This window comes from Ammodytes marinus (assembly GCF_949987685.1).
Source record: "Ammodytes marinus genome assembly, chromosome: 10".
Lineage (NCBI taxonomy): Eukaryota > Metazoa > Chordata > Actinopteri > Uranoscopiformes > Ammodytidae > Ammodytes > Ammodytes marinus.
Window position 1 is genome coordinate 5,452,302 of NC_137214.1, and position 16,257 is coordinate 5,468,558.

At 40.3% G+C, this 16,257-nt stretch overlaps 2 protein-coding genes across 3 annotated transcripts; both read left to right on the forward strand.

Annotated features, from left to right (window-relative positions):
- The first annotated feature begins 447 nt into the window (after positions 1-447).
- On the forward strand, positions 448-5,163 carry pin4 (protein (peptidylprolyl cis/trans isomerase) NIMA-interacting, 4 (parvulin)). 2 transcript variants are annotated; one of them, XM_080034994.1, is made up of 4 exons: positions 448-595; positions 788-855; positions 2,108-2,227; positions 4,633-5,157. In XM_080034994.1, the coding sequence occupies exons 1-4, from the start codon at positions 559-561 to the stop codon at positions 4,789-4,791; spliced, it is 384 nt and encodes a 127-aa protein (XP_079891120.1). In that variant the 5' UTR covers positions 448-558; the 3' UTR covers positions 4,792-5,157. The 2 variants fall into 2 exon arrangements, with proteins under 2 accessions (XP_079891120.1, XP_079891121.1); XM_080034995.1 differs by having other exon boundaries at positions 523-652; positions 4,633-5,163.
- Positions 5,164-6,418: 1,255 nt separating this feature from the next.
- On the forward strand, positions 6,419-15,018 carry faf2 (Fas associated factor family member 2). Its single transcript, XM_080035090.1, has 11 exons — positions 6,419-6,486; positions 8,169-8,237; positions 8,370-8,504; positions 9,039-9,115; positions 9,207-9,345; positions 9,443-9,528; positions 9,794-9,885; positions 10,405-10,582; positions 11,552-11,723; positions 11,923-12,066; positions 13,763-15,018. The coding sequence occupies exons 1-11, from the start codon at positions 6,424-6,426 to the stop codon at positions 13,943-13,945; spliced, it is 1,338 nt and encodes a 445-aa protein (XP_079891216.1). The 5' UTR covers positions 6,419-6,423; the 3' UTR covers positions 13,946-15,018.
- Positions 15,019-16,257: the final 1,239 nt, after the last annotated feature.

Below are 16,257 nucleotides of genomic sequence, written 5' to 3' on the forward strand. Positions count from 1 at the left end.
CCAGCAGTGGTTGTCTTGATGTTACACAGAAATGTTTAATAGGTAAAACAGAGGCAAACTGAAACAGAAAGATGCATGGCTATACGAGATTGGGTTTACGGAGGGCTTAGATATAGGGACTAGTCAAACAAACTGTCGACAACAACAGTGTTAATAACTTCACAACTTCACACTGCTAATACAGTAAATATATCCCATAGCAGAGCTTGTCAATACTGATTGAAATAATTTTGATATATAACTAGAGTAAAAAGAAGAAGAGAAATGGCACATTTAGTTTACATTGATTAGTGTTGTCCAATGCATTGTATCAACAGCTCACACTTTGATGTTTTTAAATTTGTTCATTCATTGCTCATTCTATGGTTTGAGGCTGCACGCATTACTACATGACACTAGGTGGCGGTGTGGACCTTAACTGGCTGCAATCCAACACTTCTTGGCTAAAGAAGAAGAAACACTTCCCTGTTGTGTTCATCACAACACCACAGTATGAGCACATGCTAATGTCGTTTCATTCATTTTCATAACTTAAATTTCGTTTCACGTTTATCTAAAATGCCACCAAAAGGAAAGGGTGGCAAGGGTGCAAAAGGTTAGTGCTCCGTACATTATCTACGGTTAGCCATGTGCTACGAGCTGTTAGCTTACAGTAAGCCACATTACATTAGCACACTCACACTTCAATATGGTGATTCAGCTTTACACTTAACATGATGTTCTGCTTGATACAGTGTTGTCGTACGTTGCGGTGTGTCCCTGGTCTTAACGTGTTGTTTCTGTGTAGGGGCGGCTTCAGGTGGTGCAGAGGCTGACAAGAAGGAAAAAGCACCCAAGGGAGGCACAGCTGTAAAGGTAATATTGTTGTAAATGATAACCAATAGCTAAATAAAGTCACGAAAGCTGCACCGGAAATGCAAATGTGACACTAGGTTGATTTTCTTTTTACCTAGCGATGGATTTATTTACGCTCATGGACATGGTCCTCTTCCTCCCCACAACACCTTTCATCAGCTGGGTTTCCACGGCAAGAGTTGTTTGGCAGGAAATGTAAGCTATAGTGTGTGCGGTTGAGCCGGGAACATGTTAGGCACTGTGGCCTCATTGATGAAGTTTAGAGGTGATAATTCAACTCAACCATCAAAGTGCTGGGTTCTCCCCTCCATGATATACGAATCTCTGGTTCCACCACATCCCAAAGGGGCTCTATTGGGTTGAGATCTGGTGACTGTGCAAGCCATTGGAGTACAGTCAACTCATTGCCATGTTCAAGAAACCAGTTTGAGATGAACTCATTGGACCAGGCAAGATCTTTCCGATCTTCTATTGATCAATTTTGGTGAGCCTGTGTGAATTGTAGCCTCAGTTTCCTGTTATTAGCTGACATGATTGGCACCTGGCGGTGGGGTCTTCAGCTGCTGTAGCCAATCTGCTTCAAGGTTGGACGTGTTGTGCGTTCAGATATGGTATTCTACGTATATAATACATGGGAATGTAACACCTTGGTTGTAACGAGTGGTTATTTGAGTTACTGTTGCCTTTCTATCATCTTGTATCAGTATGCCCATCCTTCTCTGACCTCGCACATCAACAAGGCATTTTACGTCCACACAAATGCCGCTAACTGGATATTTTTTCTTTTCCGGGTCATTCTCTGTAAACCCTAGAGATGGTTGTGTGTGAAAATCCCAGTAGATCAGCAGTTTCTGAAATATTCAGACAAGCCTGTCTGGCACCATCAACAACATTGCCATTTTCAAAGTCACTTAAACCCCCTTCCTTCCCCATTCTGTTGCTCGGTTTGAACTTCAATGAGTTGTACTGTCCAGTGTCCAGGTCTATATGCCTAAATGCATTGAGTTGCTGACATGTGATTGGCTGATAAGTTATATGTGTTAACAATGAATTGAACCGCTGTACCTAATAAAGTGGCCGGTGAGTGTATATAATATCATAATCTGTAAAACATAACATCTTCTATCGGGATGTTTTATCTGTGTTTGCTAAGCACTATGTCTACAGTGTTTTAAAGTAGTTATAGATTGCGACCCAACTATTGTTTTTTTTATCCCTGATGCCTATTTTTTCTTAATGTGTTCTTCCAAAGGTTAGACACATCCTCTGTGAAAAACATGGGAAATGCATGGAGGCCATGGAGAAACTGAAGGCAGGCGTCCGATTCAACGAAGTGGCGTCGCAGTACAGCGAAGACAAAGCCAGATCAGGGGTAAGAAGAACGTGCGCTCGTAAATCATTTCCATCCAAATAGTTTTGATCCGTGATGTGATAGATCTTCTATTACTCCATTCAAATCATCCCATGGCAATAACACTAAGTCCTAACTGAGATTGAAACTTTGTTACATTCTTCCTGGTTCTTGTATAAGTCAGGTTCTTTTAAAGAGTAGTTTTGAAACTGACTCCATTTTATAGGTGCACTATGTAACTTTGGGTGTGTCAGAGGAGTGAACATTTTCTAAGGTATATTGTTAAAGCTGAATAAACAAAACTTTCCTCACAGGAAAATTTGATCCCTGGAACAGTGTTTGAGGTTAGAAAGTTACTGTTTCACTGTTGTTGTTTACAGCAGCAGGGTCCACCTTGTTTAAAACCATGTTCTGGTCTTACGTTTGGTTCCAGGTGTCTCAAAATAATTTTGCTTAGAGTTATTCAAAATTATGAATTACATGTAGAGAAAATATGTCTGTTAAACTAACTGCAGGCTCTGCAAATGATAACAAATTCCCCTCCCCTGAAACTGCATGGTGCACCTTTAACCTGTGGTGATAATTAAGGTGGATGATACATATAATGTTGCTGCCCTAAATGTCATTATGAGGGTGGGTGTATGGGTGGTGAATTCCAGACTGATGAATAACAATAACCCATTAACACGTTTCCTTATCACCAACCATGTGCATCCTGTCTTGTTTATTCACACCTTGTATGCCCAACCAGAACACCTACAATGGTGCACACTCAGCTACTGGGAAACTTTTATTGGCGATGATGAAGCTGTTACCAAGTAAATATTTGAGTTTTTAATGGAATCATTGCTGTGTGCTTCAAAGACAATGAGCTCAGTCCAAATATTTGACCTAGTAATGCAGGGCTATTCAATTAGTTTTGAATGGGGGCCAGTTGGTGGAAATGATCCAAAATGAGGGGCCAGAAAAAAATGCCTAGAATTGATGAGCATCACATCAATAGCTACATATACTGTAAAACACTACAACGACATAGGAGTGCATATATTGTCTTTATTTTATCAAATAGAGTTCATCAGCTTATCAAAAAAAATCCCTATTTTTTAACAATCTTATCAGTTCAGGAAAACACAATAGGTTAACTCTTCAAACCTTGAACGCTTATCAAAATACATAGAAATAAATGTACTCTAAGTGCAACAGCTTATCAAAATACAGGTAGGCCTAGGTTTACTAAGAGTGCAACAGGTTATCAAAAAACATAGAAATAAATGTAGGCTACTCTAAGCGCAACACCTTAAAGTGTTTCCCCCAAAAAATGTGTTTGTCAAGGGGTCACTGTCCAGGGTCATGGGAGGCACGGCGCAGCGTGCCGCGGCGAAAATTTTGGCTGTATTTTGCTCAAAGATGCCAATGCACAGTACAGAAATACAACAACTGCTTATTTGAATACAAAAAAACTACAGACACTGACTTTACAGGTGTGCAATTTTGTTTGCTATGTGAAGGTACAAATGTTGTGCAAACATGCAGACAGTACAAAGCAAAGTTCTACTGGTGCAATATTATGCAGACACACTAAATACAAATAATGGACCATACACTTACACTGCAGTACAATCGCGCACGCAAAGCTGCATACACAGAGCAGCTGATAGAAACGCTTGGAGACACGTGCACATTTATTTACTGCAGATCGCGGCCTTTCGCGCAGTTATGACCATGCAAAAGCACACATCGCGCGTGCTAGTACATTAATTGTGCTCCACTAAAAAAAAAAATTAAAGATTTATTTTTTATTTTGGGTTGGTCGGTAGTCAAGGCGGGGGCCAGTAAATATTCCTTCGCGGGCCGCCTATTGAATAGCCCTGTAGTAATGCTTATGAACTGAAACCCATAAAAAAAGTTGTTCTTAGTTTCCTGCATTGCTCACAGTTGAGTTGACCGAGTAACTTGCCCTGTGTTCCAAATCGCATACTTTCTACTATTTAGTATGGTAGAAAAAAGATTTAGTATGTCCCGATTCTTGTGGCCTGATTTAGGATGGTTAGAAAGACCCGAATGTCTACTACATCCGGACATAATTTTTAGTGTCGAAAACACCATCCTATTTGGGCGATTCTGACCCATAATCCAGTGCGAACCTGAAGTGACGGATATAAAAGCAAGAGACAAGATCAAGGTGCAATGTTATGATGAAATAAATAAGTAAAAGTATGTCCCAATAGTATGCCTACTGCATCCTAACTAGATAATTTTTATGGTCGGATGTAATATGTAGAATAGAAAAAAGAAAGTATGCGATTCGGAACGCAGAGAGTTTTATTTATTATCAGTCATTTGTTGCTAACGTTAATTTTGATTTGTCCTGACTTGGTAACCGTATATATCCGCTCGCTGCGTATTCAGTGTTCTGTTGGTTACAGGGGGATCTGGGCTGGATGACCCGGGGCTCTATGGTTGGCCCTTTCCAGGATGCAGCGTTTGCCCTCGCCACCAGCTCCATGGATAAACCAATCTACACCGATCCTCCTGTCAAGACAAAGCATGGCTACCACATCATTATGGTAGAGGGCAAAAAGTGATGCGGACCCCCCGCTCAACTCACCCAACATTAGGACATTGTGAAATGAATTTTTTTTTCACCAGTTTTATTGTTCCAATGCATAATTTGCCTCATATTTTACAGAATGTTGAATGAACAAAGATGAAATGATCTTCGCGTGTTTGCTTTGCCTTAATTATAATCTTACACCGGACTGAGATTTCAATCTGAGGTAATATTTCTTAGCAAACACTTTCACATTCACATCATTCACTGCTGGGTGTTTCTTTTATACAGTGATAGTTTGTGGAAATCAAACTAAATAAATGCATTTTCACTGAAGTAGTAAGTTACTTGTATGCATTGCTTGTGCTTTGACCCTGTGTGTGTGTGTGTGTGTGTGTGTGTGTGTGTGTGTGTGTGTGTGTGTGTGTGTGTGTGTGTGTGTGTGTGTGTGTGTGTGTGTGTGTGTGTGTGTGTGTGTGTGTGTGTGTGTGTGTGTGTGTGTGTGTGTGTGTGTGTGTGTGTGTGTGTGTGTGTGTGTGTGTAAAGAGTAAGTGTTGGCCTTACTTCAAATGGTCCAGTTATGTATTGAAGTCTTTCATAAAGGGAGGCGTTGTCATGACTGATGTATTGTATTGATGTATTCTTTACTAATTGAAATATAACTCACATTTCTGATGACAAACCAAAACTATTTAGAGGGTTTTCATGTAATTGAATGAGGTGTTATGCATCTTTTATTTAAATAATGAACTGTTGGCTAAAAAAGTTGACACAACAGACAATGGAAAACAATGGTTTATCACTGTATCTTCTGACTATTTTCTCAGTTAATTGATGGAACTCTAAAATAGTGAGTGCCATTTGTTTAAATCAAAGGTGATTTTTGAATTGTTTTAGTCCGACCAACAGTCATGTCAAAATTTAACTTTGCATTACTGTGATAACATTTGATATCACAAATTAATGTATTGTTAATCAAAGACTGACTGATGACTTGAATAGGCCTACTCATGTCAGGTTATACGGTAAGCCTCTTTTTTAATTTGTTTTAATTAACTAAATATAGCATGGGGTGCTCCTGGTGTAGTGGTTAGAGCGTCCCCCCTAGAGGCATCAGTCCTCCTGCAGCAGACCCAGTTCAAATACGACCCGTGGACAGTTCTTTGAATGTCCTCCCTTCTTTGCCCCATTTCAACTCTGTCTCTCCAAGAAATCTGTCTAATAAAAAAAGCGAAAAACAAAAGGATAGTCTATGATGAATAATGATCTATTTAGGTAAAACAACTCAAATGAACTTGTTATCGTGGGGAAACAAGCATGTATTATTTGAGCATCTTTTCCATAGACGTATGATTTTGTTATTTGCAATATCCTCTTCTGCTGCTGTAACACTGAGCATGTCCCCGCTGTGGGACTAATAAAAGGATTATCTTATCTTATAAAACGTATGATCCCACGTCCGTTTAAGGCATCTGTTATTATGTACTTAACCAAACCATAAGTTTATGAGGTGTTTACTTTGATGCTTTGGTAGTTGTGGGTCCCTATGGTAAGCTCACATCCAGGGCGCTAGGCGGCGGCGGCGTGCGGAGGGATATGCAGCGCGGTGGCATCCGGAAAAGACAGCTGACGTTGTTGCGCCTTGCTGGATGATTGGCGAGGTAAGATGGCGGCGCCAGAGGAGCCAGAATTATCTCAGGCGCAGACTGAAAAACTCCTCCAGTTTCAGGTAGACAGCCTCAATTCTGCTTTATAACGCCTCTATTTGAAATCCCATATGGTTATACATTGTGGTTGATACGGAAACCCCGTAAATAGGCGCAGCTTTGCCTGTTTAAATGCTTTTTTGTCCCGTCAACTTCGATAGGGTTTCCCACAGCCCGTCAACTCAGCTAACGTTAGCCAAGTTAGCTTAACAAGTTAGCATACTTTTAAGGGCCTTGGGTGGGCTTTTATAACTTATATTTTGTCATAATGTACACGTGAAATACCTTACCAATTCAAATTCGTTCGCCAGTGTCACTCGTGCTGTTTTTAATGAATTATTTTTTGGACTGTACGTTAACTTAGCTAACGATAGGTTTCGCTTCGGCGCTCCCTGCTAACCGAACACTTGCTGAGTTATCATGAGCAAAGCAGTCATGACCGAGCTGTCACTGTAGTTTCTGAGCAACACAGCTGTTTTTGAGCTATGTTGAAGGAAAGTGTTGATAATGAAAGGAATTCTGGTTTGCTCCCCTGTTAATATGCGGCCTTCTGTAATTCTGCTAGTCTGCAATTGATGAGTTTATCTCTGCATGTTGAGATTGCTGCCTGACTACATCGATTCGTAGCTATCCCATTTCATGCACAGTGGTATACATTGTTCAGTTAATTCAAAGCTGTTTCACCGAAGTAGATTTTATGTTCCATATATTTGTATTTTATCATGTTCACATATTATATCATTTGAATAACTGGGTTGTTAAACATATGTTATTTAATTTGAGAAACCATTGAACCCTTTTGTGTTTAATTCAATTAAGTGATTTTCCCCCCATGCTTCTAAGAGGAAAAAATCCCGTCCAGACAGTTTAGTTTTATTGTAGCGACTTTGCATGTAGCTTCTGGTTTGCTGTGATCTTGATACAGCAAACCAGTAGTCTGTTAACGACTGTTGGAGGCCCTGGCTGTGTGTAAATAAACGTGTTTTTTTCTGCTAGTACAGGGTTCCTACAGATTCTTATAAGGGAATTGGAATCTTTAATTTAAACACCAGGCTTTAGTTGGTTTTAAAATGTCTCAAATCAATATTTTCACATTTTTGATTTTGGTTTTTATTCAAAATTTGCCAATCGTAAAAAATGGTCTATACATTAATTGAAATTCTTCAGTCTAACACTTGCCTTTAAAGGTGAAATAGACAATTTTGCATTAACGCTTCACAAAATGACATGGCCATTGTTATATTATAGGCTATATTGTCGAGCTGTGTAGGCTACTAAAGCCATCACAAATCTATCAATTTAAAAAATCCAGAGGAATATTACATTTGAATGATTTTCACTCACCCTCCACTTCCTGAGAATCCACACAGTGAGGAGCGCAGTAGCATCGTAACATTGTATTGTTGTATTTTAATGTTTTGTTTGCGCCATCATGATGTACCATAAGTATGCCTTGCCCTCCACCGCACATTCTCACGCCAAAGCAGTTCCCATGATTTATGACCTCCCTTGGTTGCATTGATGGTCATCCCCCTAGCGATGGATTATTACATATTGTGCATTAAAGCTTTAGGGAAATGTGTGACACAGCAAATTAGTGGCCGGTACACTACTGAAGGAAGGCTTGAGTCTTGTGTATTTTTGCTTTCATGACTAACATGAGGCCTCAGTCTGATTTTGTATGTTTTCCCCCTGTGTCTCACAGGACCTAACTGGTTTGGAGTCGATGGACCAATGTCGTCGTACATTAGAACAGCATAATTGGAACATAGAGGTAAAAAATCACATGGCAAAAAAATACATGTTTGAAACTGAGGATTTTACAATTGGATTCTCATGGCTCTGGCTCCTATTGTTTGAGCTTTTGGTTTATTGCGTGTGGTGGGCTTGACTGTTTGTGTTTCAGGCTGCAGTACAAGACAGACTTAACGAGCAGGAAGGAGTGCCCAGCGTGTTTAATCCTCCACCCTCCAGACCTTTACAGGTCAATACAGCAGACCATAGGGTATATAGTTACATCGTCTCCAGGCCACAGCCCAGGGTACGTCTGCACATTCCATCAATCTTTCCGTGTGTTGGGATGAAAGCTCTGCATATATACTGCATTTCTCTTACACTCTGTTGCTGATGCTTGATACAAAGTCAATTATAGCAGGACTGAGAGAGATGTGCTGCTGTAATTGCTGCAAAAGGTGGACATACCCAATATTAAAGTTAAACGTGAATACCAACTGAAGGACTGACTTCATCTGATATGTGTTGTGCTCAGAACAACCATCTGTATATTTCATTAACATTAAGAAATGAAATCATGTTTTGGAGACAAAAGAAAGGTACATATTTTCAGAACAGGTGTCAGGTGTTAATTTATTATTTTAATCATTTTGGCCACCAATGCTTTTTTAATAGTGTCGTTGTGAAAAGGTTCTGAAATCATATGTTTTCTATATTTTAATATGAAGCCTACATTGTTTAGTTTCTTTAAGTGCACAAAAGAAATCCCTCACGTCTTTGTTTTTTTCATCTGTATTGTACAGTTGTTTGATAATAACCTGGTACTGGTGGTTCTTTTCAGGGATTACTAGGATGGAGTTACTACTTGATACTGCTCCCTTTCAGATTTACATATTACACACTTCTGGACATATTCAGGTAATTGAAGCACCTTGGTTTGAGCTTGTAGCTGCTGGATTGGTCAACCTGTAGCTGGAGGTGACGTCCTCGATGTGTTGTCTTCCCCCAGGTTTGCCCTGCGCTTCATCAGGCCGGATCCTCGTGGTCGTGTGACAGACCCTGTTGGAGACGTGGTGTCCTTCATTCATAGTTTTGAGGAGAAGTATGGCGGCTCACACCCTGTGTTCTATCAGGGCACATACAGTCAGGTCAGTTAAGAGAACAAATAGAAATACACATCTGTTTTTTTATGTTTCCAAAATGACAATATTCTTCATTGCTTGTTTGTCACCCTGAAAAATGTAGGCACTAAACGATGCCAAACGGGAGCTGCGCTTCCTATTAGTGTACCTTCATGGGGAGGATCATCAAGACACTGACCAGTTTTGCCGGTATACCATTTATTCCATTACTTACCTACGTCCACTCCTAAATGAAATGTCAGCCATCAGAATGTGTCAATCAGAAACAGTTTGTTTCTTACTCTGATTGTTCAAATCATTTTTCTATTGTCACTAGGCAATTGTTGGCAATTAAAGTCTTAGTTCTGAGGCAACGGTAGATTAGGAAAGGTGCCAATGCTCTAATGAATGAGCATGTGTAAATGCATTCTGTTTAATAATGATTTTTTTATGCTACTGTTCTGTCACTTTCTAGCTCCACGTTATGTACAGAAGAGGTCTTAACCTTCCTCAACACGCGGATGCTCTTTTGGGCATGCTCAACCAGCAAGCCTGAGGGCTTCAGAGGTCAGTACATTCACAGGTGTTCACCCCGCCATTCGGTGTCTCCTGTTAATGTGACATGGGTAGTTCTAATCATGAAAAAGTATCCTCACAGGGATTTAGGCACGCTTCTTAAGTTAAGACCTCATTTATGATAGAAAGGTGAGAGAAAGTTGAAATGGAGGATTTTAAAGACAGGACATAGATCATTGTTTCTGTTGTGCAAATCAAACCATTTAAACGGACAGCAAGCTTGATAGGTTCTCCATAGACACTGGGACATTTATCTGGAGAGATACTCATGTTGAGTTTCTTGAATGTAATTTGTTTGATGCTCTGAGAAGGTTCGATGCCCCAAATGTCAAATTTTTTTATTTCATTCACCTCTTGTGTTGGAGTGAGAGCTCAAAACGTGGGCGTATCAAAGAAATGATTTGCATGCTAGTTACTACTACAAGGGCTAAGAGTGTTATAGTTTGTTGTGTGTAGCAGCACTGTTGAAACGGTGAGATTTTAAGTGTACAATGTCTGTCTGTGTTTCAGTGTCCCAGGCATTGCGAGAGAACACCTACCCATTCCTGGCCATGATCATGCTGAAGGACCGCAAGATGACAGTGGTGGGCCGGTTGGAGGGCCTCATGCAGCCCGAGGACTTCATCAATCAGCTCAACTTCATCATGGAAGCCAATCAAACACATCTGATGTCAGAGCGCATGGAACGGTAACTGTCAATCAATCATTCCCTTTATGTCACACTATAGGATCTTATCTGTCTGTCACCATGGTCACTGTGTTAGATTAGACCATTATACTTCAGAGACATAACAGACTACATGTTGCTCACCCATCAATAACCGCCTGCCGTCCTCCACTGCGTACGTCATGTCATGGGAAGGAGTTTCTAGTAAATGCGATTCCTATCTCCTGCGATTTTAAATCGATTCATAATTTGTCAGAATTGGTTAAAATGTATTTATGTATTTTGCTGCTGCCGATGATGTTGACTTGACTTAAAATCACAATCATTACAAGCTTCACATCATAATAGACTTAAATGAAGATAATAAGACATGTATTCGAATCGTGACCCCAAAAATCGGAATTGAATCGAGGATTCCAAAAGATTCACAGCCTTAGCGGTATATACAGTGCTGCTTGAAAGTATGTGAACCCCTTGAGCATTTTTATTCAGTTTAACCATTATTAATTAATTTTTATCAATACCAGTATTTTTTATATGAAATAAAATATGTTTGTTTAACAATTCAGCATTTTTCTTTTCCGGAAATCAATTATTAAAACGGATAAAACAAATGATTTGCCCACTTTTGTATGTGCAAAAGTTTGTGAACCCTGAGCTCATTGCTTAAATCGAGCAGGTTAACACAATCAGGTGGGCCATATTGAGTGATGAAATGGACCAATGTAATGAGAGATCTTTTAGGGAAGAAATTTGGTGGCACTAGATAAAACAGAGATAACACCATGTCAGTTTAGGCTCACCAAAGTGAACCCATACAGGTCAGACATGCTAAAAGGGAAAGAAAATCTCAGAGGATCTCAGGAATACATGCTAGTCCATCATACATGCTAGTCTATCATACATGCTAGTACATCATACATGCTAGTTTATCATGCTTACACCATACATGCTTGCTATTTTCTGAGCCCTGCTGTGTATGTGTTCCAGGGAGGAGAGGAACCAGACCCAGGTGCTCCGGCAGCAGCAGGATGAGGCGTACCTGGCCTCGCTCCGGGCCGACCAGGAGAAAGACCGTAAGAAGAGAGAGGAGCAGGAGCAGCTGAGGCAGGCAGAGGAGAAGGTCCGCCAGGGTGTGCTGGCAGAGGAGCGCAGGCTGAGAGTGAGTCCTCTTTTACATTGAATAACAAACGGTGTTCCAGGGATTACATTAGTTTCTTTATTTAGTTATTAGAATATACATTCAAAAATGTTCACTTCTCTGACGCACCCACATTTACATAGTGCAACCTTTTAGTAACAAGTCATTTAAATGAGACTCACCTGACCCATGTTGTCTTTTTGTTCTCGTCCCACTGCAGACACTGGAAGAGGAGAAGGAGAGGAAGTCAGAGTGTCTTCCCCCCGAGCCGCCTGCAGACGATCCAGAAAGTGTCAAAATAGTGTTTAAGCTTCCCAATGACTCCCGGGTAGAGAGACGATTCCTCTTCGGCCAGTCACTGACAGTGAGTACCTTCTGCTGTGTGCACACCTGGGCTTTCAGGAAGCGGGTTTAGAGGCAACTCAGAGTTTGTTCACTGAGTTAGTGAAGACTCTGGGTTTTCTGTTTCAGGAAGCAGGTTCAACACAACTCAAAGTCTGTTACTGCAGCAACATACTCGTTTGTGTCACTTTACTCTGCTGCTCCGACTGAAGACAGTGTGTCACAACTCGTCCTTGTACAGTTTGAAGTGGGATGTGTTTTTTTTTTTATCATTTCCTGATGATTTTATGTTTGATCGATCATTTATCTGTTCAGTATTCTCAGCCCTAGTGTCGTTTATATAGGCGGCCACACTGTGAACATGCTCTACATTCAGATGAATTATTTGTGTGGCACTTAGTCTTAGACCCTTTTTTATTAACAGGAGTTTTCTGTGACGCTGGGCAGATTTTCTGTCAAGCTGAAATGTGACGCTGTAGCCTACGCGATCGTTACTGTTCACTTGTGTGATGGTCCCAAAGTCATAGACAAGCCTCGTTAAATAGCCTAATATGAATATAGAAATGATGTCATAATTTAAACTGTGATCACTTGCTGAGGAACATGGATTTGGTTATAAATCAATCTCCCCGGAGCAGAAGTCTGTTTACTGCACGTGATCCACTTGCCATTTTATATACAGCGAATATAATACCGTACAACAAGCCTATTCATTAATATTTCTCACTCTAGTGGGAGGAGTTGAGAAGTTTATTTTGTTTTTTTTAAGTAGGAGGATCAAGCATTTGTTTCTCCTGTTTCCATGGTGAATCATGTTATCAGCGATCCATTGACGATGATTTTTACGCACGTGCTCCACCCAGAGTGAACAGAGTTGATTGACCCATATCCCAAACCCCGATTACCCAGAGCTGCTCATCTCAGAGTTGGTCAACTCAGAGTGCAGGGTTGAACTCAGTTTGTTAACCCTGCTTCCTGAAATAGGCCCCTGCTTTGCTCTGTTTGCTTTGTGTTACCCAGTTTTCACCTGGTTTGACAGTCTTTTATTGACAAAGTACAAAGCCAAACCACCTGCTATTTACAGCCAAGTATCTGAAAGCTTTATCCACAAACAAAATCCTTTTTCCCCTTGACGCTGTAATATATTCACTGAATGCTATCAGCCCTTTAACCCTTAACATTCTGTCATTGTTTACCTAAAACGTCTAAGAAAAGCTTAGCTAAAGTAAATTGTGAGCTGTTACTGAAGCATTTAGAGCATAAGCATGGGGGGGGGGGGTCTCTTTTAAAAGGTAACACTCTGTATTATTTTTCTGGTCAGTCCGAATCACTGTAAATGCAACTGTTGTTGTGTAATGACTGTTTGAACACTATATTACCAGAAATATGTATTCTCGCCTGAATATCTGTTTGGTTTAGGGAAGCCCTGGTGAGCTGGAAAACACATTGTGCCCACAGCCTGAAGCCTTGTCTAATCAGGATTCAAAGTAGATGAAATAACCACAGAAAAACAAAGCTTTACACAGTTTTCTCCAAGGGAATGTTTAGGCGTTTCCGTCAAAGATGATTTGGACTATATTGACTTGTGACATGTTAAAAAGGCTCCAACTCTTTAAAACGTTGATATATACACATACATTTGGTCTCTATGTTAACGTAACCGAGTGTTGATGGTTGTGGTTATTCGCAAATTCACTGGACTATTTCTTCTTCCTCAGGTAATATACGACTTCCTCTTCTCTTTGAAAGAATCCCCGGAGAAGTTTCAGATAGTCACAAACTTCCCTCGCCGAGTCTTGCCCTGCCTTCCGACTGAAGAGCAGCCCAACCCCCCCACACTCAAAGAGGCAGGACTCAGCCGCTCCGAGGTGGTTTTTGTTCAGGACCTTACGGACGATTAATTGATGACATACTTCCTCTCCACGGAAAACCTTTTCTCCTCCAATGCCCACCCAGTCCTCTTTTTTCATTGTTTTCTTCTTTTGTTAAATGGCCATTATGCACAAGGGATCAGAGAGATAATTCCTAACCTGGACAAATGTAACCACCCATCCAGTCCTTGTTTGATTGTGTTTACAGGGTTCCCAATAGCCTGGAAAGTCTTGAATTTTATCGAATAAACATTTCTTGAAGTCCTTTCCTTGAACTCATCTTTGTATCCGTGCAGACAACAAAGTTTTTTTTTTTTCATTGTCTGCACTGAATCCCAGTTTATCCCTGTCCCTCACCAGTAGGTGTTGCAGCAAAGAATTAATCATCTACTGACATGTACTGAAACAGTAGCACAGCTTTTTTGCAAAAACCAGAACATTATATACCAAATTAATTTATGTCTAGGCCACCGAGGAAGGAAGGGTGTATTGATACCTCCTGAAACATGCAGGATGCAGTATGGAGTTCTACGACAGTGTGGATGCCTTGGCTGTTTATTTTTTATTTTTGTCAAAGACATGATGTTTGATTTGTGTGTCTTGATTCAGCATCCTTTTGCCCAGAGGTTTACATGTGGCTCCCCCACCAGTGACTGAGGAGCACTCAAACAGTCTTAAGTTTAGCTTTGGTACTGCTGTGATTGTTAGCACTGTGGTGGTGAGAGCAACTGTACTTCAGGGGTCAGGTTGGTGGATTTGGACATAAAGGAATTATGGGAACCCTGTTTAAAAATGAGCCATGACCTGTACATAAGTTAGATATTTAAAAACCTCAAATTCCTTTTTTTTTTTTTTTGATTGATTGATTCATCTGTGTCATAAAATGACCAAATGCAGGTTGGTTACTATGTAAAGCAGACTGCCTCAAGTTCATGAAGTTTAAAAATACCATATTTAACAGAGGCCACAGTTTTTACATGTGGCTTTTATCTAGTATAGTAAGAGTCTGCCCATAGTGTGCCTGTGGTTACTCATAGATGCCTGTTCTGCCTGTAACATCTAAATGGGCTCATGTAAAGATGTAATTTTCCAACTATAAATTAAAAAAAACATTTTAAAAATGTGTGTTTATTGACAATGTTTAACATTTGGTTGCAATACTGGTGCATATTACCAGCTTGTTTTTGTGTACATTTGATTCATTTGATATTTTAGGTATAGTAGTTCTGGAGCTGACGTGGTGTAGTCTGCGATTCTGGAGAATGCTTGCTGTCAGAATCGTTGAATGTCTCCTCACGGTCCGCACCCTGTCCGTCATTGTGTGTACACAGCTTTGGTTCTGTAAACGGGCATGTTGCTAGCTACGGTGGGCCCCCTTCCACACACCGTTTTACTAGCCGATTACACAGAGTACACACTGTACAGGCAGTGGTGAACTTAGCCATTTGGGGGCTCCAGGCGAACAGTCATTTGGGGGCCCTTGCATAGCGGTCTAAGGGTTACTTCAAGAGATTAATTAATGCTCATGAAGTTAGTGGCAATAGTTCTTGTCCACTAAACCTGATTATTAGCCAACTGTTACAAACCGTTAGCTTAAGCCATAGATAGTTAAGCTAGTGAAGCTAACACAATGTAGCATACTCCTCCTAATAACACAAGGTATTTTGTGTGCTCTGTCGAAATAAAGGTGGTGTTTTGTCCGCTTTCATTCTCAGATATTAACTGATTTAGTGCATTGATGCTATGAAACGGAGAATACATTTTTACAACGTGAGTTTAGTAAAAACCACAACACTTTTTTTCTACCAAACATGCTGCTTGTATGTAATTACGCCTAGCGACCAGTGTGGTTGTAGTAATGATTGATGGCCACAGGAGGGCGCCTGCACTTACGCTCTGAATAGGATTTAAATGATTGAGAACTAATTGGACTGACTCCATGTCTGTGGGTGTAGTACCTCATTGTGGCCATACGAGAGCAGTAAAGAGGCGTCATTATAAAGAGATGTCTTATTGAAACAAGTTCCTCTCACTGAAAATAGACAATAAACAGTCCAGCAAATATACATATAATACAATTTATATTTTTTCATAGGGATTTTAAAAAGTGATTTATTTTTATTACATTTGTCTTTATCAAGTGTATTGTGTGTGTGTGTGTGCGCGTGCACTCTTAATACTTCAGATGTGATTATAATTTGTATTCATATTTTTGGATGATCGTTCCTACAGTCAGAATATTCAAGGCATTTTGTGCATAATGTACAAATAGCACAAATTGCAGTAAATGCACGTTTACAAGCTCTCTCTCTCTCTCTCACACACACACACACACACACACA

Excerpts from the sequence above, each read along its gene's own strand:
- pin4 (XM_080034994.1), top strand. The coding sequence starts at position 559 with ATGCCACCAAAAGGAAAGGGTGGCAAGGGTGCAAAAG. Across the intron at positions 596-787 it reads GGGTGGCAAGGGTGCAAAAG|GGGCGGCTTCAGGTGGTGCA; the intron begins GTTAGTGCTCCG and ends GTTTCTGTGTAG. Across the intron at positions 856-2,107 it reads AGGGAGGCACAGCTGTAAAG|GTTAGACACATCCTCTGTGA; the intron begins GTAATATTGTTG and ends GTTCTTCCAAAG.
- faf2 (XM_080035090.1), top strand. The coding sequence starts at position 6,424 with ATGGCGGCGCCAGAGGAGCCAGAATTATCTCAGGCGCAGACTGAAAAA. Across the intron at positions 8,238-8,369 it reads AGCATAATTGGAACATAGAG|GCTGCAGTACAAGACAGACT; the intron begins GTAAAAAATCAC and ends TTTGTGTTTCAG. Across the intron at positions 8,505-9,038 it reads TCTCCAGGCCACAGCCCAGG|GGATTACTAGGATGGAGTTA; the intron begins GTACGTCTGCAC and ends GGTTCTTTTCAG.